Raw genomic sequence first — 27,364 nt, 5'->3', positions numbered from 1 at the left:
TGTGTTGTTTGAAAAAGAAATGCCACATAAGACAATAAATATTCTTTATTTTACACATGAAAACTAATTCATACAATATCAACTATTTACATAGATGTCAATATAACAGTACTGACGTGACCGCTTATGTTGAGCTTGCAGATAGAAAGTGGTGAAAAGGATTAAAAAACATTACCATTTTTTTGATTGATTAATTTTTATTTAGAAGGGACCATGTGCAATTAATAACATAAATGTAAACATTTGATGCATTACACCAGAGTTAGCCCTAGGCTAATTTACATCTGCAGTCCCCAGTTTCTTTCTAAAGATGCAAAAAATGGATTATGATTAAAATATAAAGGATCAAATTGCAATTTTAAATTGACGCTGAATATTTTGCTCCCAGCCACAAGCACTTTAGGCCTCAAGAACTTAAGGAATGAGGATTTGTGACCGCAGCTGAACCAGCACACTGCATGGCATTGTATTTTAGATAAGAGTCTTGCATAGTCTCTGTAAACACTCGACAAACCGTCTGAGAGGCTCAGATGCCGTCTAACATCTCAACCGTTGCATGTTACGCTGTTGTCAATATGTTTGCGTCCACTAATCCAACTAGCTTCAGCCAGAAGGAAAAAAAATCCAATGAAAGTCCATGTCAAACAGCTTGTACTGATGCTCTCCAGCAGCATCTGTCTACAGTGAACTCCCAATTACTCCTTGTGGGGTTGTAGCATGTGTTGAGTGTTCTCTACTCTCTGGTGCCATTCGCTGGTTAATGTTGATGACACAGATAAGGAGCAGGATGACCACCACGAGGTCATCCAGGACCCCCAGCAGTCCACAGAGGGAGGAGTCTGCCTCCAAGGGGTTTCCTGATGAGGAGACAGGGGCAAGAGGAGGGGAGGAAATGGACACCACAGTCCCCACGCAGCACAGGGCCACTCTGAAGAAAAACAGCCACACGAGTCCTCCCATGGTGCCCAGGCCTCGGGCCAGTAACTGCAGGAGGAGGGGTGCGTCACACAGGTAATCCGTTACCTGGAAGGGTCAGTATGCAGAAGATAAGACAGGTCAGAGAGGAAAACATACAAAATGGTTCTAGATATGAACATGGTTCTTGCATGATAATATTAAAAGAGCAGAAGGGATTATCTGATTTTTGTAGATACAGCACATATACAGTGTCACTAAAGATTTCCCTTTATAAGTTCCTGTATTTAGCTGTATATAATGATGTGTCTCCCTTAAAAGTTTTCTATTTCAACTCAAGCATTCTGTAACAGCAAACTTTAACTTGAGTATTTAGATATATAGTATAAGGAAAACTGTTAGATGTTATGTATGAAGGTTAGATAGAGTACTGACCCTTCGCGGGGTTCCAGAATAGCGTTTGTTGTAGTCTGTGATTTCCCCAAGAACTTCCTTTGACTGGTCCGATCGACTCTCGTTAAATAGATTACACAACACACTGACCTGGAAAATCAGGCACATTTTATTCCATGTTCACACTGATTCTAAACTGAATGTTCTCACCGTGTATTCATGAGGACCGTGCACACTGTACCTTCTGTCTGCAGAGAGGGCAGCTGATTGCATCCAACCAGGACCCATGTCTCCAGTAGGCGATCAGACAGGGAGCTGCAGAATCAAACACATCAATCAAAACTTTCTTATCAAGCATTCAACAGCTTATAGCATAATGCACCTGCAGTGTTGCCATCAGATTATTCGATTTGGAATTTGATTAAAAACTACAGTTTTTTGGAAGTAAATGCATATTTTGTGTGTGCCTAATATTTTATTAAAAATCACCCACTGGCTGTCCAGTTTATTGAAATAATTAACAATAAGACACAGGCATGTGGGGCAGGTAGAGTGGTTCCTGTGTTGGGTGTCTGCAGTTTTATAAAATAAAGGTGAGAGCTGAAATAGAAATATCTTTGTAATCTGTGACAGATAATATCAAGGTTAAAGAGGTTTGCATCTGTGCCATAAACATATGCAGTTGGTTGGAGACATGCCTTCTTAAAACCAAAACCTGAAGAGACTTTATGAACACTTTTACAACTTACAGCAGACTACTGTAATGGCCTTCTCTCAGGTTGCACTTTAATTGACCTGGTTCACTTGCTTGTCTAGAAGCACTGAAAGCCCTTGTTCCACACTATATTTTAGATCAACTTAAAAGCCATGAGCCTCCCAGAACTCTCAGGTCACGTGGTACTGCTCTCCTTACTGTACCGATTGTCAATTATAAAGTCTGGTGAAGTTGCCTTTAGTTTTTATGCTCCTAGTTGCTAGAACAGTATGTTTAGACTCCCATCTTAATTTTCTTTTCTTAAAACTTTTTTCTGCCGCCTTTCAGAAATGATTACTTCATCTTATAGTTGCGTTTACGTCATTTAATAATAATTCATAAGTCAATATTTTTTACTCTTTTTATATTTGTTACTTTTCTTTTGCTCTTTTGCGTTTCCTTGTGAATGATATGTGCTATATACTGAATATATATATATATATATATATATATATATATAGAAGTGATTGAAAATATATATATATTGAAGTGAAAGATAAAAATAAATTAATACAATTTTATAGATGATGATGCGTGAATGAAAGAACAAAAGTGATATATAAAAGGTCTCTGATACTTTTACAGAGTCCGAGAAAAGGTCATTGTGTGTTGAATCTCGTACCGCAGAACAAATGGCCACAGTTTGTCTGGACTGGGAAGCTGGCCGTCTGCAGGCAGACCGGACAGTGCCAGTCTCGGCTTGTGGATGGACATGACTGTGTAGATTCCTAAAGCGATGAGTGGGAAAGAGAGACAAAAGTTAGGAGATGAGAGGTAAAAAAAAATAAAAGAAGGTAAAAAGTAAATATAAAACACAGAAAGAATACAAATAAGAACAAATCTTATGGCAAAAATTAGTGTACCTGATACTGTGTGCTATATAATTTCCTAAAGTCCTTGATGATCTCTCAAACAGACATTATAATAGATACACAATACATGCTCGGGGACCTAAACAGTGAGATTATTATCAGTTGTTTGGCAGCAACTACTCTACTAGACTGTGACCCTAATAAAAGCAATAACAATGATCACACAGGAGTGCCTTACAGTCATAATATTGTTTGCCTGTATGTTTGTCCTGTCGTCACGGTTAGATTTTGACATTCATTTTAAAGAAATAACCTGCAAAGCATCAGCTTCAGTAATGTGCTGACTGTATGAGTAAAGTTTTCACCTTGGGGAAGCTCATATATGTTGATGCTGACTGATCAGGCGCGCGCACCAGAGATCTGGGTGACCTGGGGTGACTAGGACCCACTGGACCTTCAGAGGGGAGATGGTCCAGTCTGCAACGTGATACAACATGGCAACAATGATAAACACACATTAAATATCACATATCTGCTAGTGAGGAGATACTGACACAAAACAAACAATTTGTGAGATACGGTGGATTACACGGCTTGTGGATGACAGATGCTGAGACTCTGACTACAGCAGTTTGACAGATTAGCTGCTGCAAGCTATGTTGCAACAACAAAGACTGTGATTTACCTAAATGATTTTCAAGCTTTCCAACAAAACATAATCATAACTTTCATTAGGCACTTTAAACAACTTCACGACACACTCCTATCATTATATTACATTTACAGTGATTACAGTAATCACTTTATGAAATTTCACTGTTTTCGGTGGATTACTTTACACTTTAAAGTAACCAGTTAATTTCTAACAGATCACATGGTGTGTTGTGTGATCAAAACACACTCTCCACCTAAACTGTCTTATAAGTGCCGTTACAGCACACAGCCCCTCTTGTGGGAAAACAAACACAATCCTATCAATACCAAACTTAATTAAAATGAAACTCACCTGGACTGAGAGCTGTGGTGGGGGTGCATAGTTGAGTTCCAAACAGCAGTGGACAGGTAGTCACTGTCTCCTAGAAGGAAGTAAAGTGCTACCCGACAGCATCACTGTTCAAAATAAATTGGAGCTGCTTGTTAATGATCAACTACACCCTCCAATATCAGCTGGTGTCTGAGTCTTCCTGCTTAAAGGGGGCAGTAAATAAAGCACAGATTGGTACTAAACTGCAAAAGAACATATAACACTTGTGAAACATTACATTAGACTGCAATGAACTTTTAGTGTAAAGGTATTGTGTATTGTATTTCATTGCTTCTAAAAAGCACCACATCCTTCAGAGACAAAGTATTTGGGTCACATGACTTTCCACCAGATCAAAGACAGAAAAGATCCCTCCCATGCTGTGTAGGCCAGATCTGACCTCACCAATCATTTACCCAAAGTTTACTCGGTCAGCAGCCATCCTTCACATAATTCTACTCTTACCATAAACTGCTGGTTGTGAAATGTTGTCACTGACATTAACTCTGTACCATGCTAAGGGATGTGGCGAGGCAACTCAGCTGTAGATAATCAACCCAGCAACTCAACAGCTCTGTCATAGATCCAAGTTTTACCGGAATATAAAGGTAGTATTCCACAATTGCTCAACAATTATTCTCATACTGTGTCATTGTTTAAAGATTAAAAGTGTTGGCCACATAACTCAATATGCAGCAATACAGAAGCAAAAGCAAATAAATTTGCTTTGATTAAAAAAGAAAAAACGCTCTCTCTTAGAATATGTGACATGATACACGACATGATTATCTTCACAGAGTTCACAATGACAGCCGTTTCATAAATATCCGAGCAAATATTTATACAGGCCCTTCACCTCACCTCAGATAAGAGCTGAAGAGTAGGAGTCAATGTGGTTTAGATGATCTAAAAATAGCAGCCATTAGTCAGTGAGGGTCAGGGTCTCAGAGTGGCAGATATTACAAGAAGCTCATCTACTGATAGATAAACTCTGGGTAAAGTCCAGTCTCAGCCCATATATGAGTTGGTAATTTGAGGATACCTTGTGTAAATTCAACCAGATTCAAATTAAATATGTAATAAGGCTATATATGTACATGATACATTTCATCTTCTGCAAGCTTTGTTTGGAATTTTCCATATTGTGGCTGAGAAAGCAGCAACAAGTGTGAGATTTGTTCTCTTGGAAAAGCAGTCAGTATTTTGTAACACACTGTGTAGCCTTTGAATCTCAATTACTCACACCCTCATGTGAGAGATATAAATGGAAAATGTGAGGAGGTTTGTTGTATTTATGGGAAATGATTTACGGTCAGCGAATGGTTGGCAAGCTGCCACGCGTTTAGTGGCTGTCTGAGAGCAGGTTGAATACAGAAAAGAGTTTATATTTCTAGGTAATATGGCCTATAAAATAGGACTAAAAGGGATTAACATTCCCCATTTGTATTAAATTTCCAACTGCAATCAATTTCCTGCAAAACTGGCTGTGCAGGATCATCTCTCTGTTGGCTAAAGCGTGAGGTTAGCACTTTACAGTAGGTCACGTAGTCACATGAAACACACTGCAATTGAGATTTCATATTGACTGAGCAAGTGCCGTCACGTGTTTGTAGCAGACAAGATAAATCCAAAGAAAAAACTTGTCAAATGAATGTATGGTTTACAGAACCTGACTTGTTTTTTGAACAGAAGGGAAGTACTGTGAGCAAAACAAATGTTCCTGAAATAGTTTATTTCATGTTTGCTGTAAATGTATGTGTTTGGGGCTTTTGTCATGTTTGCAGTTTTTTCTTTTTTTACACAACTCAGTAGCTTTTCCTCACATTTATTTATGGTTTTGACTTTTTTTCAACAACGCTTGAAATGTGCGATATTGTTTTTCCTTTGTCTGGAATTCTATGCGGCTTCATGGGGATGTTTCTCTGAAGTTATCACAGTTTTAGTATAAGCAGATATATATATATATATGTTACATGTTATATGTAAAAGTCATGCATTTTTTGTAAAAGTATCAGCATCAAACATTACTTACCAAAGTACCAAAAGTAAAAGTAGTCATCTTGCAAAACTGTCCTATTGACAATAATGTATATTTATAATATTGGATTATAATTATTGATGCATTCATGTTTTACATCATGTTAATGTTGCAGCTGGTATAGGTGGGGCTAAATTTAATCAGGCCTACTTTACATAATGCTGGTTAGCTCCAATAAAATGGAAATACTCAATTAAGATACAAATACATCAAAATTGTATTAAGAAGCCTACAGTAGGCTACTTGGTGTATATATACACATGTACTTTGTTTTTTTTCCATATGCTAAGCCATGATGTTGTACAGTAGGCCTTTTATAACTCTAAAGGTGGGATGACAACCTCTCTGGGGCAAGTCAGGTCTAATTGAGTTGTTTTTAATGACAGCAAATTTGTAACCTACCAAAATAGTCTTTCTTTCATGAAATAAAATGAATCAGAATCAAAACCAGCTTTATTGGCCAAGTATGTGTATACATACAAGGAATTGACTCTGTTTTAAAGTTGTTCTCAGTGTAGGCGTACTTGCACACAGTTCCAAGTGCAATTTACAGGAGGATAGAAATAGACGCTTAAAAAACATGAACAACAAAGATGAACAAAGACAGGTAAAAAATAAACATAGCTTTATTATGTGGCTAAATGCCTACAAGTAGGTTAATATTTAACTAATGTTATACAAATTTAACTGTGTTCCCTTGTACTGGATTTCCTCAACCAAACATATCCATCATTGATGCGAGGAAGCCATTTGATAATTACACAGACCAGAAATCTTTCGATTCTGGCCAGATAATGGGGGCGTATGTTAATCACATATCACGTTCACTGATGGTTACAGTGTAGTTTAACAGCCGTCAATCTCAACATATCTCAACGCTGATTGGATTCAGCTTGAACTCCCCTCCCCTCCTCCCCCCTCCCCCCTCCCCCTCCCCCCACTTCACCGCAACCTGCAAGCAAGTAAACGTCAAAGAACGCTGCGCCATTCACGTACATCTTACGTTATTTTAATGGCGGAACGACCGTTGTGGCACTCCGCTGTACGTAGTCGTCGTTAGAGACCTACCTCTCGGCAGCAGGTGAGGTCAAATGCGGAGGAAAAGAGCGGAAGAGCTTTTGCTGACAGGTGGAACATATTTAAGATAAAAAGCAACAAATGGACGAGGATAAAACGGCGCTGACCGAGAGCCTCATAATATGGGTGAGTTTGTGTCCTCGTTGCGATGTGAATGTGTCGCCTGATGTAGAAGGAAACCGTGGAAACGATTTACCTGTTTGTAGGTGGTGGGGTGTCCGCGAAAACACTCCAACATCCGAGAGAAAATTAGACAAATATGAACTAAAGGAGATGGTCGTCAGTTAATCTAACGGCAGCTGTTGTCCGTCGTTATTATGGAGATTAGCGTCAGTTTACAGCTGTTATTGATTTAATAGTCTCTGTAACGCTAGCCACACTGTCGGTGGTCCACCGGTACGTCATGTAGCTAGGTGAGGTGCAGGGAGCTGCTACCTCAGGCTAATTCATATAAAGTTTCCACTCAGGAGCTACAAAGACAACAATATGCTTCAGTTTAGTCGCCAGATTTAGAGTGTTAATCCCATTAACCAGGAGATATTTGTGGAATGTCGCTTCGGGTCTTTTGTTAACATTATATAACTGTTTAAATGTAACTTAGCTACCACCAGCAATAGTTGCCTTCATTTACCTAAAATATAACTTAACCAGGTTTTATTGGCTACCTTGGGTCAGGTTCATCAGGCATCTGAAGCCTGATCTAAACCACATCAGTTACCTTGTTGGACAACAGTAAATAAGGAGTTGGAAACTGTTCCCAAACAGTGGACTTTTACATTAGATTTTATTCATTTAGCTGACGCTTTTATCCAAAGCGACTTACAATTGCTACACATGTCAGAGGTCGCACGCCTCTGGAGCAACTAGGGGTTAAGTGTCTTGCTCAGGGAGACAATGGTGGATTGGTCACAGTGAGAGATTGAACCCGGGTCTGTCACACCAAAGGCAGGCGTCCATCACCACCCCCAGCCTCCGACTTAATTTTAATGTTTCATGTTTCACGTTTTTAAATGATTATCTAATTTTTAAACTAAAAAGCTTTCACTAGTTTGTGGGAGTGAACCTCAGAGTAGCCTTCAGATAAGGTTTAGTCATCACTATATACTGCAGGATGTTTACAGGACAGGATGTTGGCCCAGGAGAATTCACCTTACACCGTGACTGCGGCTTGAATTATTTAAGTCTTCACTTAAGCACAGGAGTCTTTGCCTGGCTGTTGTGGTGTCTTTGCCACTATTATATGCAGTCTCTCATTTCCCATCCTGTGGTATCCACCCTTCAGTGCATCACTGTCCTCTCTCCTTTACTTATTCCTCTCTCAAAGCGGTTTGGATGCAGTTATGCAGTACCCCAGCACATCTGCAGTGTTGTGGAGAAAATCTTCAGTGATAGCTTGTGCAGGGTGTCTCTGCATGTCTCCTGACACTGTTTTATTCCCTGTACTGTCCTTTGATTGTTTACCAGTCCTCGTGATGATGCTGTGTTTTCTGCCTTTTAGCTACAGACCTTCAACACTCCTGCACCCTGCAGAACAGTGGAGGAGCTGACCACTGGAGCGGCAATGTCCCAGGCACTGCATCAAATGTGCGAGAACACAAACACACACACACACAGGAATACAACACAAATTGTCCAGACTGGCCCAAGTAATCATGATATCTGGCTACTCTACAGATACATTATTTATTTACAGCCAGTCTGGTTTGCCTCAAATAATTCCCATCACATGTGGTCAGCTGGTACTTGAGTTAAGTCATAGAAGCACAAGTGTTGAGTTTCTTTAGTATGCGCAATGTAAATCCTGGCGAAAAATAGCTAAAGTAAAGGATTTTGTTTGTACTTGTCCTGATTACACAAACAAAATCTATTGGAGCAACAGCAAACATACGATTTTATTGTGCTACACTGAAAATCAAGTAACAAGAATTATTTTTTAAATTCGGCACCAGGGTTTACTCATGTAGGTCTATTGTAGAAGAATTAGATACCACTTTATCCAGCAACCTTGAGAGTGCAGAATGCGCCAACGTTACGGTTGAGAGGCATGCTGAGTATGTGATGCTACTTACTCTTTTGTAAGTTGCTTTTACGATCACCCTTATTCCCCACCTACATGTGCGACCCACAGCTGAATAGAAGAACACTCAAAGGTATGCTGGGTGCTGTAGGAAATAACAAGCTTAAGTAAAAGAAGGCTGAGAAAAAGTGGACTGCAACATTTTATATTTTCTAGAATAATTTGACTGTGAACTGCACACAGTTAATTGAGAAGTCATGTGTAGATGGACTGTTGTTCCTTGCTGTTTGTGTGCTGCAGAGATCCAGCTTGGTTCACTGATGGATGGCTCGGTCGTATCAAAACAGATGTTGAGGATAACTGGAGACTGAAGGTACAGAGCAGTGCTGTCGCCCCGTCCCCTGTCTGCCCTCTCTGACTCCATGTTTTGCTGAACCCCCTGAGTGTTAAATCCTCTGTTTGCTTCAACCCTACCAAATTTGTCCTTGACCCTGACCTCCTGCCTGCCCCAAGGGTGCCTCTCCTGGCTTAGCCTGCGTTCTGACCACACGCTCTGACTCCTCTGGTGAAATGTGTACATGTATGTTTGTCCAAATATCTTAGCTATATGTAATATCATTCTCTATTTGGCTGTGTTTCCCTGTTGCTCATTTTCCCCTTCCCAATAGACCTCTTTCACAGAAGACATTATGACGTGTCACAGTAGGAAAAGCACAGTAAATAATATGAATGATGGCTTGGATCCATTTAGCTGGCTCAGTTTAAGGGTCCTGGTCTTGTGCATGCTAGGCGTAATGGGACACTTGAGTAGAAAAGAGCATCATTAATTATTAGATTTAGCTCACAATCATTAATCATTGTGAGATAAATCTAAACTTGAAGCTTGTAGACGGGTATCTAATTGACGTGCTCGGCCGTCACCGCCAAGTGTGACGTCTGCTCTTGCATTTCCTTGCCTTTCAGGTCTATTGTTCACTGTTAATGGTCTGCAGAATGATGCAGTAATCCATAAGTCCATAAAGCTCCACTGAGTAAAACATTTCATCACTCCACACAGTACAGCTTCGCCAGACACAGCGTTGTGTGTCTGGCGAAGCGGTCAAAAAGTTGGTGTGCCCTAATCTAAATTGTGGTTGACGTAAAGCAGAAAGGGGACATCTACTGGACCCACTGGTGTTCTGCACACAACACAAACCCCATTACATGGCTCTTACAGTAATGTTTTTACCTTTTTTTTTTTTTTAATACCATGACATGTCAAAATGTCTGCTGAGAAGAATGCCTATTTTCCTTTGGGTACCAAAGTCATTGCATGAATATACATTATGTTTGAAGGGAATCTCTGATGTGTGTCCCATTTTGACTATGAAGTTCATAACATTTCATAATCGTGTGTGTGATCTCAGTTGAACAACCTGAAGAAGATCCTTCAGATGGTGATTGCTTATTATAATGAGGTAGGTTGTGGCCGTGTACACGATATGTTCTTTGTTTGCTTAGTTGTCAGGTGGTTTGGATAAGCACCTGCTGCATGTGAGAGTCGGACTTTGTGTGTTCATTCAATTCTCGCAGGAGTTGTAGTAGCCACTGTTTACATAGTGCAAAGCCTCACGCGCCTAGTGTGCAGTTGAGATCAAAACAAGCAGCTCAAGCCTGGTACACAATACCAATGAGTACTGAAGCCAAGCATTTTTTAACATGCATACATTTTGATAAATCAACACATGAGTGGGATATTTTGTTTATCAACTCGCTTAGTTGTAGCAACACTGTACTACAACAGCTGTTTATTGGTGGGGCTTTTAAAATCAGTGCAGTTCTACTTACTGTTATCTCTGCACCATCAGGTCTTTGCACAGGAAATCTCAGACTTCCCCATGCCAGATCTGGGCCTGGTGGCAGAGCATTCAGACCCTATGCAGCTAGGGAGGCTACTGCAGCTCATACTGGGCTGTGCTGTCAGATGTGAGCGTAAACAAGGTATTTGTCTGCTTCTGTGCCACACACAATTTGTGTACACAAATTAGCCACAAACAGATACTCATATTTACACTAGACATGTGCTGTACAGTGCACATAGAAATGGAATTGTTCCATCAAAAATCCATTTAGTTTCAGACAGTCAGCAGAACAATGTTTAATTATTGCACTGCCAAGCCGCTGACCACCCATCAGGCAGCCTGGCTGGGAAATCAATGATGGCACTGTTACATTTGGAAGTGGGACAGAAATGCTGAAAAATAATAACCGGTGCAGTCAGTGTGGTTAATCTCTCTCATTTTATTGCCAGAATACATACAGATCATCATGACATTGGAGGAGTCTGTGCAGCATGTTGTCATGACAGCCATTCAAGAGGTCAGTTCATCTTAATGTGTCTCCTTCACTCTCGCAGAATATCCAGAAAAGCTTGTCTGAACAGTTGAGACTTCTCTCGAAATGTTTCAAAGGCAGTTGTTGTTGAGGGAGGGCAGAGGGTATACTTGTGTTTGAGTAAAATAGGTTTAAGCTTTGTAGCTTTCTCATGAGTCTGTGCAATCCTTACATGAAGTGACATTTTCTCCTCTTCAGCTCATGAGTAAAGAGACCATGGCCCCGTTTGGAGCCGAAGTATCAGGGGACTTGGAACAGCAGGTCAGTGTTACTACTACAGAGACTTGTTGTTTTAACAAAGTTGGTGCTTTCTGCTGTGAAATTCAGTGAATTTGGAGACACTCTGCCCAATTTGAGTGAGATCAATACAAATATTTATTGTGATTTATAACTTAAACCACTCCCAGAGGAATTCTAACATTAATGTAATGGGTATTTTGATTTGCAATTAATGTGTAAATCACTTTTTCAAATATTTTTATAGGTAGGTTTATAAATCACTGTAAGATTTAAAATGGCTTATTTTGTCTTGACCAAGAGTCAAAAAGCCTAAAGGTGTTCAATTTATTATCTCCACCAGGTGTAAGCGTAATATGTAACAGCCTAATATCGTTTGTGCACATTTATGACTGCATGCTCTGATTTATACCACCATTGACTGCTTTCTCCTTACTCCTCTTAACCAGCCGGTAGGTAAGTGGTCAGTTCCGCTATGTACGTGAGTTAAAATACGTCATCGTTGACTTTTGGCTTCACGCGGGATGCGAACAGCGTACTGCCAGGTGACAGTCCTGTGTTTGTTTGACCCCGACTTTCTTGCTCTTCATGCTACATCACCTAATATTCTTTTCTCTGACATTTGTGCGTTAAAATGACACGCCGTCTCTGCAAAATATAAGCCAGTGAGACTAAATGTGAAATGACACGAAAAGTAAAACATGTTTTGATAACAAACATGTTATTCATACGCCATTTGGTGATTCCAGGCCTGGTGGAGATCTGCACTCTTCTAGTTACGTATGATATCTAGAAAAGCAAGTAAATCCTCTCCTTTTTGAGAGGCAGTACCTAGCAAATTGTTTAACTTTCAGTCAGTTTATTTCAGCTCTTATGTACTGTATAAAACTGCATAATTTGCCAGTTGGTGGACAGATAACATTACTACCTCAAAGGAGTCACTCCAGCCTGGAGTAACTCATCACTGAGGCGTTTATTCTTCTGGATCTGTTTGAGGAAGAGCAGGACCACCGTACAGACAATCCCAGAGCATAAATATCGACTCTCACTGCACAGTGCAGTGCTCTGGGCATCAGCTTTCTGAACAGGCAGGACGGCTGGATGAGTCCTGTGTAACGGGCTTTAACATTGGGGGGAAAAATTTAACATGGCAATGCATGGAGAGGAGGTGACAAAAAGGGTTTTAAAGCCTTCTGAGTATTGCAGAAGAACCAGTCTGTAAGTTATTTGAATGTACATGTTAGTTAATTCTGCTGTTCGTTCATGCTTTTCCAGCTAAAAAAAGCCCTAGAGGACCTCACTGAACTTCTGTCAGAGAAGGAAGCGCTAGCCCAACGCTGTCAAGAGCTGGACATACAGGTGAATACAGAGCTTTACAGAAAAATAGACACTAATATGATTTATTTACAGCTGTCTAGGCCCAGTGCATTATGGAAGTTGCTGATATTCAGATCTCAATGTGCACACACAGGCGCGTCTGCAGCACAGTGTAAACAGGAGTTGTGTAATTCGTTGTAATGCTTGGGTCTATTGTCTGAAGCTGCTGTGGCAGAAGGGCTGTGGGCTTACAGTCTGGCCTGTGCTGGTCCCCCTGTGGCAACCAGCCGTGCTCTGCCAGCGCTGGAAGGCCTCACTCAGCACTGTACCGGCAGACTAAGTTTAGCATAGGCACTGATCAACTGTTCAATTGGACTCTCGACAGATTGATTTGTTCTGTCACCAGTCGTGCTCGTCGCTCGGCGCAGCGAGGTAAGTCCAGCGTGGCTGAACATTCGGCAAAACTAAACCCATCTAAACCAGCTGCTCAAATGTTTCTCTTAATTCGGCTAACAGATGGCTCAATTTTCTGTAACCAGAGAAGTTGATGTGTGTTTAATATATTATGGTATTATTCCAGTAAATCACCCACAAACATCTGTAATAACCATTTTGTCATTTTCTTTTGGTTAAAGCAGCATCACATTATTTTGTAATGCATCCTAATCTATTTAAGACCTATAGTTTATAGGAAAAGCAATGGAGTTAAAGATGGGGCTGTGCTGTAATTAAGTATTTTTCATAAACATTGTTTAACTCGTGTGGTGATGATCTCATCTCAAAATACTGTTTAATTTTTTGGAATCCAGGAAACAAAATGTTACTGAAGTTTCTTTATTTTACATTGTGTGAAGTTTTGTCCATTGTAATGCATGACAGTGAAACATAAATTGTACATCATTGTTATTTTGCATACATTGCGATATATGTAAAGTATGCATCAGGAGAATTTTGTTTTTTATTATGCTATATAGATTTCAACCATGTAGCCCAGTGCTAGTTAAGCATGTAGGTTCTAATGTTAGTCACAGATTCTACAGGTTGTTTTACCTAGTTTGTAGATTTGCTGTATGCAGGACATTTAAACAACGACAAGTTAATCTCAAGCTAATAGTCCAATGTATGTTTGTTAAAAACACTACACATCAGGAAAATAATGGGTGAGAAGTGAAACTAACAAACCGTGAATTAACATGTTTGCTTAAAGTACCTTTTGTCTGTGCTCTGCTTCCAGCATGGATTAACTGCCCTGTTTGCTTTAACAGCTGGGAGAGGAAGAGTTATCTGTAAAGGGAGCAGTGTGTCTTTTGGGGCTCAGATGTAACTTTGCTGCTTTGCATGAAATAACTGACCAAAGAGGTTTAACATCACAAATTCTTCCTGCTGACTCAACTCAAATTTATTTTTGTTTGTTTTTAATTGAAATTGTATCACTTGCGAGAGTGGGTTTAAACCTTGTTGTGCCTGGACAGGTGGCTGTTCTTCAAGAGGAACGGAACAGCTTATTGGCCGAGAATGACGTCCTAACAGACCGAGCCAATCAGCTGGACACTTTCGACGACCCAAGCACACCCTCAGGAAGAAAACACAGCCAACTGCAGCAACACTTTGAGGCGCTGCAGGAGGAGAACTTCAGGTCCGTCGCTTCCTGCTTAAGTGCAACCGCAGTAAGCGCAGCAACCTCCATTATGGCTGTAAAATACTAAACGATTGTGTATCTGCGTCTTTTAGGCTGGAGGCCGCTAAGGATGACTACCGGATCCACTGTGAAGAGCTGGAGAAGCAGCTGATTGAGGTTCAGCACCGAAACGACGAGCTCACAAGCTTGGCAGAAGAATCCCGAGCTCTCAAAGATGAACTGGACGTTCTGAGGTTTGTGTCTGTGTGAGGAGTTGCCCTGTGACAGGTTGATCAGAAAGCAGATTTAACAAACTGAAGTAGCGGTGCCTTGAACACCTTGTGTACGAAAACATTTTTAATACGGTTGGGTTTATATACATGATTCCTTGCATGGGAACAAAACACAAAGTAACCGGAAAACACCAACACATTATGTTCCAACATTAAGTAAATTAACTAAACTATAAATTATTAAATATATTCATGGGGGGGGGCAAAGCCAAAGTTCTTTATCTGTGCTAGTGGAAACCAGGGATTAGAGCCTAAATATCGTTTGGCGTAACAGTTTTTCATTGATGTTTATGCATTTATTTTCTATTGACATACTGTAGGAACTGCTCAGATCGGGTGGTGATGCTGGAGGCCTCAGTGGACACGTACAAACGTAAACTGGAGAATCTAGGTGATCTGAAGAGGCAGATGAAGCTGCTGGAGGAGAATAACATGACCTACATGCAAAACACGGTCAGCTTGGAGGAAGAACTGCGCAAGGCCAACGCTGCCCGCACACAGCTCGAGACGTATAAGAGACAGGTAAATGAAATGCAAAGAAATTAAATGTGAGACTCCAGCCTAAACTCAATCATATCTCATACAGTACAGATTTAATTTCTTAAAGCCAAACATGTGTATTCTGTGATTGCATGCGTTTGCAGGTTCAGGAGCTTCATAGGAAGTTGTCTGAGGAGACGAGGCGAGCCGACAACCTGGCCTATGAGATGAAGAAGTTAGAGGAAAAGCACGAGACTGTGTTGAAGGAGAAAGAGGTGTCAGCTTTTGAGATGTGTCAAATTATTATTTTTTTTTTTACTCTAGCTGTGTTAACATTTGGACTATTGGTTTTTAAAATGTCTTCCCCCTCCATTAGAGGATCGTCGTAGAGAGAGAGTCTCTAAAGGAGATCAATGAGGAGCTGCGATGCACTCAGGCTCAACAGCACCAGCTCTCCCAAGCAGGTATCTCACTTCATAATCATGTCTGACAGTAATGACGCTGCTTGGCCACTTTGATATTCTAAAGTGCGCATGCTTTCTTCATGTAGGGATGCTTCCTTCAGGCAGCCCCAGCCATGATAACCTGGCAGCTGAGTTAATACCCATCGAGTACAGGTAACAGACGCCGCATCTGACAGTGTAGAATCTGTTCACTTTCTGAGCAGCGAGCGCTGACCTGTTTGTGTGATTGTTCAGAGAGAAGTTCATCAGGCTGCAGCATGAGAACAAGATGCTGAGAGTGCAGCAGGAGGAGTGTGAGACAGAGAAGATCGCTGCACTGCAGGTTCAGCTGGAGGAAGCACATAAGACACGCAGTGAACTGGACACTGACAACAGGTTAGCAGTTTGTTTCTCAGCAACAGCTTCTTTTTCTCCAGTCATCGGCTGCTTTTAGCTCTAGTGTGCGTTGTCCATGTATTTTCTTTGTTTTTAAATGTATTGTTTTGTTAATGTTGCCTTTCTCTTCACATCGATCAATCTGCAGACTGAGTCGAGAGAGGATCAGTGAGCTGCAGCAGCAGGTTGAGGACCTCCAGAGGGCTCTGCAGAGTCAGGCCTCCAAACCCGATGACGTAAGTGCGCCAGGAGCTCTGGCACCAATACAGAGAAAATGTCCCACAGAGTTAATCGTATTGGGCTGTTTAGAATTAGTGCTGGCATAAAATTATGAAAAGAGGTCATGTTAGTTTGTGTTCAGTCAAAATGTTAATCTGATTTAGAGGTATTTTTCACGTTTTTATTTTGCAGTGCACAATTAACCAAATGTAACCCCTGTAATGTCTTTTCAGTCAAACCTGAAGAGGAAACTTGATGCGCACATGTAAGTGTGAATCATGGGTCAATTCTGGATAAAAGTTAAGAGCTGTAAAGTAAATGTTCTCCAGTAGAGGGAGGTAAAGAAACTGCATTTGTTTCCTCAGGGTGCAGCTGAATGAGGCTCAGGACGAAATCATGAAGAAGAAAGAGCTGCTGGAAGACCTTCAGCCTGACAACACCCAGACTTGTAAGTCTCCAATCATGTGTCTGTCTTATTTCTATTTTTGTATTTATTTTTTTTGTCACCACTACTGCAACCCCAGGAGGGGATAATGTAATCTTCTCTGCTATGCCGCATCAATACACAATATGAGTAAAGTGAAACCTCTTCATTTCTGCCTCTAAGCCTTGAGGGTAGATGAGCTAATGGCTGCTTTGAAGAAGAAGGATGATGACATGAGGGCCATGGAGGAAAGGTACAAAATGTACCTGGAGAAAGCTCGCAATGTGAGTGATAAGATACAATTTATCTATTTATAAATTTTTTTTTTTTTTTTTTTCCTATTCCAGTCCTGTCATTTCTTAAAACACGAGGTTGAGTCAAGTAGTGGGATCTTAAGTTCAGGACTGTCCTTCCTTCCTTCCTTTTCCTGCTCGTAGGTGATCCGAGCGCTGGATCCTAAACTAAACCCAGCCACTGCTGAGATCCAGGCTCTGAGGAACCAGTTAGCAGATCGGGAAAAGCAGATTCTCAACCTGGAGGTAAATCTTTTTGACTCGTTCACGGTGCTTAAGTGTTCGTGATATGAACATACAGTATCTTCTTTAAAGGACAGGCTTAACCATGTTTGATTTTTGCCTCTATAGCGTCAATGTGAGCAGGCCAGACTGAGAGAGTATGAGGAGAAGCTAATTGTCACAGCGTGGTATAACAAGGTAAAATGATTTATATCCTGCCTTTTTACGACATTATCAACACTCAGCGTACACTGCAAATTTGTTTTTCTTCGTCCTCAGAGTCTGAACTTTCAGAAGTTGGCAATTGAATCGCGACTCGGAGGCTGCTCCTCCTCTGTGGTGTCCCCTGGCCAGTCCTTCTTGTCCCAGCAGCGGCAAGTCTCAAACGCCCCACGTCGTGCGCTCTCCATCAGCGTGCCTGCCACTAACCCCAAATAGACCTCGTCATAGAGCCAAATGTCTCACTTTTATTCTGTTAAGAGAAAAATACCCTCCCTCGCTCCCTCCTACCAGTGAGCACTCAAGTGACCTTAAACACATCTGCTCTCAGCGCTTGGGTAGGGGGCCCCAGATGAGCTGATTGGGATCAATGAGCACTTATCAGTCACAACCCTATAGGTTACCAGCCGGAGTTCATAGCATACTGTCCCACAATACACTGGCTGCAGGCTGACCTTCCATAGAACATGAACTCACAACCTATGTTCACCTCACTAGCTAAAACGCGCACACACTCACAACCAGACTTGGAGCATATTTGCCCTGTGGGTTTGCATTGCCAACTGCAGACTCAGCTGAATACTTACTATAATCAATTTAGCCTGTCATGCTGCGTACTCGATCAGGAATGAGAAACATAAATGAATGCTTAGCTGTTTTATTCAGAATGTGTGTACCATCATACTATGCAGTTAAGGGGATACTAATGTTGTCAGACAAGCGTGCTTACGATGTGTTTTGAGGAAATTATTGCTATATTTGGTGCTGGCCACCAACTGCTTTTGTGCATCAAACATCACTTACATTTTATTTTTTTTGCTAAAATGGAACAAGCCCATCATGGAAAGCTGTGAAAAATCCTATAAATCATCATAAATAAAAACATCTGAGGTGCTGCAACAACGATTCCTACACAAGAAATTCAGGAATACTAGCTCTACTATTTATCATGTATTTTCTATACTCCTAAAGTGTGATTTGATTTCCTTACTGCTCCTTAAATGAAAACTGGAGGCTTGTCTATTTACTGAATATCTTGCATCTTATTTAGTAGTGAGTAATCGGTCTATAATTGAAGTTGCACAACTGTAATGTAAACATGATTTTACCACCAGCTTCTGATCCTAAATGTCAGAACCAGGTTAAGTTTTCATACAGTACCTGCAAATTGTAACTTGAGATTTTTAATCACTGTAGTTGATATTCTATTTAATCATGGACATGTTTTCAGGATATTTTAGTGTCGGTGGAAGTTCAGAGCGCAGCAGAGAAGCAGCTGTTTTCTTTGACATTGTGGGTTATTGTCTTACCAACCTTTTAGGGAGTCTTAAGTTAAACTACACTAGTTTCACAACATGAAATGGCTTTTGATTGGCTTGTCACACTATATGTTTGCAATCACACTAAAGAAGCATTCTGTTATAATGGTTTTGCCATGTGTGATCGATAGATGTTTATGTTAAGGCGCTTTTATTTTCCATTGCTACGGATGATTCTTGTCGACGGCTGACTTAAAAGCATTTACATAAAAATAAGTGATCAAGCGTAGCACAGCGCAGGAACTACATGTATAGTGTTATGTTTGTGTGTACGTAAAGAAAACTGACAAAGGCATTGTGAATATTCAGGAACTTAAGGAGTTAAAAACGTAAATCCTTTTGGTTTTCTTGTGAATAAATAAACTTTTTCTAAAACTGCGTTTTACATTCAGTACTATCAATCTCAGTTTGGGAGGCCTGCACCAATCAATGTGTTTCATTTCAACACGGTTCACAAATCATTTGACACACAGGTGTTTCTAGGTCATCAGTGCCTTCACATGTGACAAAGCAGCAATTTACAAGTCAACTCCATCAGAACAAATCCAGCCATACGTACTGTAGATAATTAACGAGACAAAAAGGATACAAGATCTGGCCTTTCTGTAATGACATTTTTTTTTTTTTTTTTTATAGTGGGCAATAGTCTAACTGGAAAGCGACAAGTGGGAAAATAAGACATGATTGAGATATTTGTTGAATTTTTCATTAACAGGTGAAAGAGTTTTGGTGCTGCCTAGCGGTCGTGTAACAGTGTCAAAACAATAATTCATCACACAGTATGCGATTATGTATTGTGGCAAAACAAAGCGCATGCTATAGTTCTTCATTACCTCCTCGTGCCACCATAGTCCAGTATTTCTCATGTTATTGACGGGATATATTGCTGTCTAACTGCTTAAAAACTTGAATGGTATAGGGATACTGAAATGAAAACTATGTATAACAAACATATAGTCTATGGTATGTTGCAGGGTTCAGCGGGCTTTGGCATAGATCTTAAAGGGATATGGTGTGCGTGTGGCTCCAGTGATTCCTTCTGTACTCAGCTCGACTCCTTCCAGAGTGGAAAAATAAAATTTCTGAAACAAACTGACGAAAAACAGGAACAGCTCCATTCTCGCCAGGCCTTCACCCAGACATGCGCGCTTTCCTGGAAAAACAAGCATAAATGCAGGTGCACTAAAATCTTTTTGTACATGCTCAGTATTTAGCTGCAGGCAAACACTTTCTGCAGCTTACATGACTTTACTCCACGAGGTTAAAATGTTTCAAAAGTGGATTCTTTCAGTCACTTAATCAAACTCCGATTAATCCGTTAGATGTGAAGGTTACCTGCAGAGAAAGGTAAAAATGCATCCCTCCTCATGAACTTTCCTTCAGCATCCAGGAAGTGTTCAGGGTGAAAGGTGTCAGGAGTTTCCCACTCATTCTTGTCAAACAGCACAGATGTCAGGTTGGGCATCACTGTGGTTCCCTGCACACACAGACGGCAAACAATTTAATATTTATTGTACAAAAGGATAAGAAGAGGTACAGCGATAGATTTTAGATATAGAATGTAGATATAATTTTTAACATTTACAGGAAAAACATACTTAGCCCAAAGCCAGTACAATCCCATTGAAACAAAGCCTCAATATAAAAAAAAAAAATTATATATATATATAAATATAAAATATTGAGAAAGGGGATCCAGAAAGGGTCTTCAGATTCTAGGAAAGGTTTCTGAAGAGACCTCAGTGTGAGTTTGTTGACAGTAGACATGGTGTGTCAAACGTAATGTCAAAGCAGAATCAAAGAGTTTGTTTGTAGCTCATGTGGGTACATCGATCTTTGTAAGGTCAATAAAATTCAGTTATTTGTTCTTTTCATGTTCTCATCTATTTCAGTAGAATGTTTTTTATTTGCAAATTGTATTGATAACATTTACAGCACAAGCATGTTTATAACCCCCACCAATTAACAAATAGTGAAAATAGGATACACAAGAACAAGACAAGAAAAATTACGCTGTGAATCATACATGTGTATATTATTAATAGAAATCTACAGGTGATGTCAGGAGAGTCAATAGTAATTTAAAATTTGCTGACTTCACCCACATTGTCATATTTCAGACATTATATTAGTTTTCTAATAAACACATAAGGAACAGCGTGCTGCATGCTATAAGTAGATGCACCTTTGGTATAAAGTAACCACCCAGTGTCGTGTCCTTGGCGGCCATTCTGAGTCCATTAAGAGGAACAATGTTTCCCATCCTCTGGATCTCGTGGATGACAGCGTCAGTGTAGGGCAGGTTGGGTCTGTCGGCCATAGTGGGCTGGCGGGTCTGTCCGATCACTCTGTCTATCTCTGCCTGGACTTTGTCTAGGAGATGAAATAAAAGTTTTTTATTGATCAATTAAAGTGACTTATTTTATCTTCGACATGTTCTTTCTCCGGTATCGTTTTAATCTGTTCCCTATGCTGCTGCTGTGGGAGGCTTTTTTTGAACACCCACCCTGGATATGAGGGTTGTTGATGAGGTAGATGAGGCCCCACTGCAGGGTCTTTGAAGTGGTTTCACTACCAGCCAGGAACAGATCCAGACAACACAAAACCAGGTTGCGATCATCAAAGCCCAGTTCACTGTTTTTATTATTCTGTCGGGCAGAGTGGAGGGACCAAAATACAGTCAAGTTTACAAAAAGGTTCATTTTTAGTTTTTGTATATATACATATATATGCTTATTGTGAACACCATACTTTCTCTATCAGGAAGGTGTCGATGTAATCTCGTGGGTTGCTTGGATCCAGATCCAACTTGTGCCTCTCTATCTCTCCCCTGATAGATGCCTCCAAACATTTGGAGTTGCTGAAGATGCCATTGTGAGGCCCCGGTAGGTGTTTCATCAGTGCTGGGAAGGCATCATACAGCTGTGTGGAGAGAAAGCATGGCACTTATTCAGTGCTGGTGTTTTTATCCATTGGCAAGTAAAGGTCTCCCTTTAGTTCACAATATTTTCCGATCTTTCAGTTGACTGACAAATCTGCTAAATGTTCAATTACAATTTTATATTAGATAAAAATTGCTTGTCTAAATCACTAACACTTTTCTATTGGCGTTCTTGAATGTCTTTGCATCTTACTAGAGCCCATATGGAGCCTTCCAGATAGGCCATCTCAGTCAGATTCTTCAGCATGCTCTGGAAATTGTGGTCACTGTAGTCAAACCGTTTCCCAAACACTATCTGGCAGATGATGTTGGCCACAGCATTGTTTAAAAGGGGCACAGGGTCAAACGGCTCACCTGAACAGAAGAAATGTCCCCAGTTACCGTACACTATGTGTGTGTTTTTGCTTTTCATTCTTTTACGTGTTCTCTTTTCTGTTTTGGCCAACCTTTCTCCTTCACCATCGACTCTTGCAGATGACGACTCTCTTCACAGATGCTCTGCTCCATGGAGCTCTTGGCCAGGCCAAAAGTACGTAACGTGGCCATGGCAAAACGCCGCTGTCTCCGCCACACGTTCCCATTACTGAAGAAAAGACCCGCTGAGACAAGAGAGAAACCACACAACATTACTCGATTTTTCATACTGCTCTACTGTATGGGTGAATTCTGTGCAATTTACCTGAGTTCCCTGAATAAATCCTGGTCACCATCGGGCTATAAGGCCGGTCCACAAAGTTGTCAGCCTGTGTCACTATGGCTTCCTTCACCATCTTCCATCCAGACACAAACACTGTTTTGTGTCTCCCCAGGCGTATGCAGAACACATTCCCATAAACATCAGCTAGCTGTGGATGCAGGAGCAGACAATATGTGGCCTGATGTCCAGCATGTGACTTTGATAAGATGCATATTTCAGTGACTTAGTATAAACAGGGTTTAAGCATTGTTTCCTACCATAAACATTTTTTAAATATTGTGTTTAGAGCAGAGTATCACATGAAGTTATGTAATTTTCCCGTGTTAGAGGACCTAACGTTAACAATTAGCTCTACTCCACACTAAAGTAGGGGAGTTTTACTGAATAGCTTTTTTTAAATACATTTTGCAGAAGTTTTCGTTGAATTTTCAGAATAAAAAAAAACAGCACTTCACAATAGGAAAATATGATCATGTTGTCTTACCTTGGTCAGGTAAATGTGAGGCTGTTTAGATTCAATGCTGAAGACGTTTCCTAAAAGAGGGAGAGCCGGTGGTCCTGGTGGAAAGTTAGGTGGATCCTTTTTGTTCAGAGAATACACTAGGAAGAGAACAGTAAAACTAAGAAGCAGCAATCCCTTTACATCAAGCCACAGAAACAAATACCACAGCCACATTGTGAAGCAGAGGAAGGGCGCGAGTGCAGCTGTCGCATTAAAAATGTGCAGCTTTGCACGGAGAATGACTTGCTTACTGCGAATTTGTGTGCTGAATATAGGTTTGTCAAGTGCAATTTCATTTGTCTTGAGTGATAGTGACACCTACTGTTTAAATTGTGAATTACACTGAACGACGCCCTAGGTCCATAGATGAAGACACATTTTCTCGTAAAACTGCCATCAGAAGCTACACAAGAAAAGAGTTTGTGTGTAGAAGAGAATCAGTGATTTTAATAACTCCGAAATTTCTGTGCAGATGGCGCACATGGTATGTGCTTATATATAATTTTGAACATATAATATTTTGTGTTTATATTTCATACTGACAGGGAATGTGTTTGGAATTAAGTCATTTCACTTTTTCAAGGTGTTTGCTGGCAAAACGGACATTATAGTTATCAGGTTACACTGTGTGAAACAAAGTAATCAGATTACTCTCTAGTGAACAGGTTAAACAGTGTGAAACGAAGTAATCAGATTCCTCTGTATAATAGGATTACTGTAACTATCAGGTTATACAGCGTGAAACAGAGTAATCAGATTACTCTCTAGTTACAAAGTTCACACAGAGTAACCTGATAACTAGAGCGTAATCTGACATTAGGCAAAGCTAATAGTCTCTGTTGGGTTCAATAATGGTGATAAATGATTCGAAGTACATATTTTATGAAGTCTTTAATATTTTACTACATTTAAGTAGAAGTAGCATTCCTTGAGATTCAACAAAAATACATAGTGATAACCGCGTTTGATGTATACAACAAGTGTCTGAAAAGGACCTTAAGAAGTGGATTCATAATTCGGCAGCACAAATGATGGAGGCTACCTGCCGAGATTTACATCCGCCTCTTTTCTCAGCATAAATGAGCGTTACCTCCCGCGAGGTGCATGCAATTATTGCCAGGCATGCAGAATTCGGCGGTACATCACCGCGGTGAAGTTAGTTTTAAGTTGGATATTCGACAGACATTCACCCAGGATCCAGTGACGGCTTTTTAGTCAGTTCACCCAGTGACGGTTGTATAAGTGCGGTTAGCTCACCTCTGATGGCTCGCTTTTAACCAACGGGGGTTAGCTTAGGGACCATCAATAAATTACAATTGTGAGAACAGTGTTATGGGAAAATCATTATTTATTTCAATAGCTTCCAAGTCATGTGACACAGGGACTTCAAACCAATGCCGAATTGTAGTACTACACTGGGCAAATGAGACACACCCCTTCATATTTGATTTGAGTGCATATTCGAATTTATATGAATATTTATTCATAATTTGTTGAAAAAAGTGCAGGTTTTTTTCAATAGCTTCCAAGTCATGTGACACAGGGACTTCAAACCAATGCCGAATTGTAGTACTAGAATGTCTGTCGAATATCCAACTTAAAACTAATTTCACCGCGGTCACAAAATCTGACTAGAGCTGTGTGTCTTGCGGAGTGTTGTGAGGTGCTGCCCTTCCCCCTCTGCAGCCAGGTGATTGTCATGGCTGTCTCCACTATGCAAACAGGGTGGAGAGCATAAAGACTGGGAGAGAAGTGGATTCAGCATCAGTGAACCAGTTAGTGTGGTGTGTGCAGTTGGCACTCATGACATCAAAAGTCTGCATGGAGTGCCGCATGTGTGCTTGTCTTGCTCCCTCTGTGGAGGGAAGGTGCGTTTCCCACTTAAGCTGCTGGTCTTTGGTAAAAAATTAGACGATCCTAGTGAAAGTTTATGTAATCTATATGTAATGTCACTAACATTTCACTACACAGCGTGCACTGCTGTCTACCGTCATTCCTAATATTTCCACTAGATGGTGCCAACGTAAGACTTTGCAGGATATATTCAGTTAAAGGGATATAATAACAGATAAACTATTAATCATTTTGATGATTTATTTGTTACTTCCAATGGCTTGTAAATAGCTTTTTATATACAGTCTATGGTAGTCAGTCATTAATGTATATTATATTTTGTTTTTTACCAATGACTTAAACCAGGTTTTGACACATATAAATACAGAATTTATTAGTCATTAATAAATGTTTTTAAGTACTTATTAACTAATAGCTTATACATAGCATAACTGAGCTATAAATTAAACTTAAGCAATAAAACTTGTTATAAGATGTAACCTATATTTATGAAATCTTTATACATCATTCATAACTACAAGGACAAAGGGAAATCTTATAAACAGTACCATTTACATTTTAATGTAACTATTACACAGAATTAAATGTACAGGCATAAATAATAACGTTGAGACTGAGTTTGAGAAAGTGTTTTGCTTAGTCTTGTTACACATGAAAAATGGTTCAGTGAGATTTTGCTTAATTCAGCGAGCCTTAGCGCACACCTTGAAGGGGTGTGGTACACGTGTGATTCCAGTAACTCCTTCTGCACTCAACTCAACTCCATCAGGAACAAAGAAAGAGAATTTCTGCAGTAAAGCGACCAAAAACAGGAACAGCTCCATCTTGGCGAGGCCTTCTCCGAGACACACACGTTTCCCTGAAGAGTCAACAAACACATAAGCTCAGGATAAAACTTGCGTATATATTCTAGTTCAGGTTATGTACAAGATTGAGGGGATTTTGCTTTACCTGCAGAGAAAGCCAGGAGAGCCTCTCTCTTCACAAACCTTCCTTCAGCATCCAGGAAGTGTCCAGGGTTGAAGGTGTCTGGAGTTTCCCATTCAGTCTTGTCGAACAGCACAGAGGTCAGAATGGGCAGCAAGGACGTACCCTAAAAAACAAGATCCATAGGTTTGACACCAAGCAATGCTGCAACAACACTTTTTCATTCCTCAAAAATGTTCAAGTGATAATACTGTTAAGACTGTGTACTAAATGCACCTTTGGTATAAAGTAACCACCCAGTGTCGTGTCCTTGACGGCCATTCTGAGTCCATTAAGAGGAACAATGTTTGCCATCCTCTGGATCTCGTGGATGACAGCATCAGTGTAGGGCAGGTTGGATCTGTCTGCCATAGTGGGCTGGCGGGTCTGTCCGATCACTCTGTCTATCTCTGCCTGGACTTTGTCTAAATACAAGAAAATTGCAAGAGTTAAACTTTTACCAACAAGTGGAGATAACCTAGGAATTACATCTTAATGCCTTGGTATGTCGATTTTTACAAAGGATGAAGGCTGTGCATTTTGTCCCCCACATTTAGTTTGCTTTAAGAGGGGATCATGTGGCCAGTGTGGATGAGAGGAATTAAAACAATGAACAAAAACATGGGTGTGTGAGTATTCTTTTTTATCTGCTGTGCAGTGTTGCTCTGGTGGTTGTTTGGTCCCCCACAGAAATATCTCAACAACTATTGGATGGATTGCCATAAAAATGTGTTACAGATGTTTATGGTCTCCAAGAGATGAACTCTAATAACTTTGGTGATATCCCAGCATAAAAAAGCAATATCTTATATTACCATGCTAACATGCTAAACTTAGATGGTAAAAATGTAATCGTAAGAAATGTCATTAGCATTTGGCTCAAAGCAACGCTGTCCTCAGCGGTGCCTCAGAGCTGTTATCATGGCTGTAGACTCTTTTAGTTGCTTGTTGTTTCACAGTTAACTCAGCTCAGTGTTGGGTCTAGCACGTCACCTACCCTGGATATCTGGGTTTTTGATGAGGAAAACCAAAGCCCACAGCAAAGTGGTGGAGGTTGTCTCCGTTCCAGCCAGGAACAGATCCAGAGAGCACATCGCCAGATTGGTCTCAGTGAAGCCCAGCTCAGATCCTTTGTGCTATTTAGAAATTCAGAGAACAGACAGCAGTGAATGACTGGCAGATTAACAGGAAGGGCTACACAGTGTTGGGTGTACAATGCAACTGTTCACATACATTCTCCATTTCAGTTAAGAAAGCATCTATGTAGTCCCGGGGATTGTTGTGGTCCAGGTCCTTCTTGTGCCATTTTACCTGCTGACTGATGAAGTCTAGGAGGGTGTTGAAGTGGCTGAACATTTTGTTGTGAGGACCTGGCAAGTGCTTCATCACTCTGGGGAATGACTGATAAAGCTACTCAGAAGAAAGCAATAGATGAGATCACCTTTTAGTCACATCTGCTTTCACCTTCTGTGATAAAGTTTGGCCACAGACATCCCTGCACTCTGACAGAGGATGGACTCA

At 40.5% G+C, this 27,364-nt stretch overlaps 4 protein-coding genes across 10 annotated transcripts in view; 1 reads left to right on the top strand and 3 right to left on the bottom strand.

Moving 5' to 3' along the window:
- Positions 1–127: 127 nt before the first annotated feature.
- On the bottom strand, positions 128–7,399 carry si:dkey-183n20.15 (RING-HC_RNF170 domain-containing protein). 5 transcript variants are annotated; one of them, XM_046048720.1, is made up of 7 exons: positions 7,210–7,399; positions 3,881–3,950; positions 3,240–3,351; positions 2,685–2,790; positions 1,550–1,623; positions 1,351–1,458; positions 128–1,023 (listed from the first exon to the last, which is right to left on the bottom strand). In XM_046048720.1, the coding sequence occupies exons 2-7, from the start codon at positions 3,907–3,909 to the stop codon at positions 679–681; spliced, it is 774 nt and encodes a 257-aa protein (XP_045904676.1). In that variant the 5' UTR covers positions 3,910–3,950; positions 7,210–7,399; the 3' UTR covers positions 128–678. The 5 variants fall into 5 exon arrangements, with proteins under 5 accessions (XP_045904676.1, XP_045904674.1, XP_045904672.1 ...); XM_046048718.1 differs by having other exon boundaries at positions 3,881–4,061; positions 7,210–7,398; XM_046048716.1 differs by having other exon boundaries at positions 3,881–4,058; positions 7,210–7,398.
- Positions 6,958–19,263, top strand: hook1 (hook microtubule-tethering protein 1). 3 transcript variants are annotated; one of them, XM_046048706.1, is made up of 22 exons: positions 6,958–7,139; positions 8,512–8,597; positions 9,331–9,403; positions 10,437–10,487; positions 10,878–11,010; positions 11,321–11,388; positions 11,602–11,664; positions 12,916–12,999; positions 14,430–14,593; positions 14,689–14,829; positions 15,189–15,390; positions 15,513–15,623; positions 15,725–15,812; positions 15,899–15,965; positions 16,047–16,187; positions 16,336–16,423; positions 16,640–16,671; positions 16,772–16,854; positions 17,014–17,114; positions 17,268–17,369; positions 17,475–17,543; positions 17,625–19,263. In XM_046048706.1, exons 1-22 carry the CDS (start codon positions 7,095–7,097, stop codon positions 17,781–17,783), a joined length of 2,151 nt encoding a protein of 716 aa, XP_045904662.1. In that variant the 5' UTR covers positions 6,958–7,094; the 3' UTR covers positions 17,784–19,263. The 3 variants fall into 3 exon arrangements, with proteins under 3 accessions (XP_045904662.1, XP_045904663.1, XP_045904665.1); XM_046048707.1 differs by lacking the exon at positions 6,958–7,139 and adding an exon at positions 7,336–7,409; XM_046048709.1 differs by lacking the exon at positions 6,958–7,139 and adding an exon at positions 9,544–9,610 and having other exon boundaries at positions 8,526–8,597.
- On the bottom strand, positions 17,705–23,275 carry LOC123970591 (cytochrome P450 2J1-like). The gene is made up of 9 exons (XM_046048713.1): positions 23,006–23,275; positions 22,504–22,669; positions 22,271–22,423; positions 22,018–22,178; positions 21,635–21,805; positions 21,390–21,531; positions 21,069–21,256; positions 20,219–20,360; positions 17,705–20,036 (listed from the first exon to the last, which is right to left on the bottom strand). The coding sequence occupies exons 1-9, from the start codon at positions 23,195–23,197 to the stop codon at positions 19,861–19,863; spliced, it is 1,491 nt and encodes a 496-aa protein (XP_045904669.1). The 5' UTR covers positions 23,198–23,275; the 3' UTR covers positions 17,705–19,860.
- A 2,210-nt stretch (positions 23,276–25,485) lies between these two features.
- LOC123971299 overlaps positions 25,486–27,364 on the bottom strand; it is a 27,065-nt gene continuing 25,186 nt past the window's right edge. The window contains exons 17-20 of the mRNA XM_046050016.1: positions 26,841–26,979; positions 26,081–26,268; positions 25,829–25,970; positions 25,486–25,736 (exon numbers count right to left, since the gene is read on the bottom strand). Coding sequence (XP_045905972.1) covers positions 25,561–25,736; positions 25,829–25,970; positions 26,081–26,268; positions 26,841–26,979 — 645 coding nt within the window. The 3' untranslated portion in view covers positions 25,486–25,560. The remainder of the gene's footprint in view (positions 25,737–25,828; positions 25,971–26,080; positions 26,269–26,840; positions 26,980–27,364) is intronic.

Source organism: Micropterus dolomieu, linkage group LG05 (genome assembly GCF_021292245.1).
Source record: "Micropterus dolomieu isolate WLL.071019.BEF.003 ecotype Adirondacks linkage group LG05, ASM2129224v1, whole genome shotgun sequence".
Taxonomy (NCBI): domain Eukaryota; kingdom Metazoa; phylum Chordata; class Actinopteri; order Centrarchiformes; family Centrarchidae; genus Micropterus; species Micropterus dolomieu.
The sequence above is the reverse complement of the archived record's forward strand: the minus strand, read 5'-3'. Positions and strand labels throughout refer to the sequence as shown.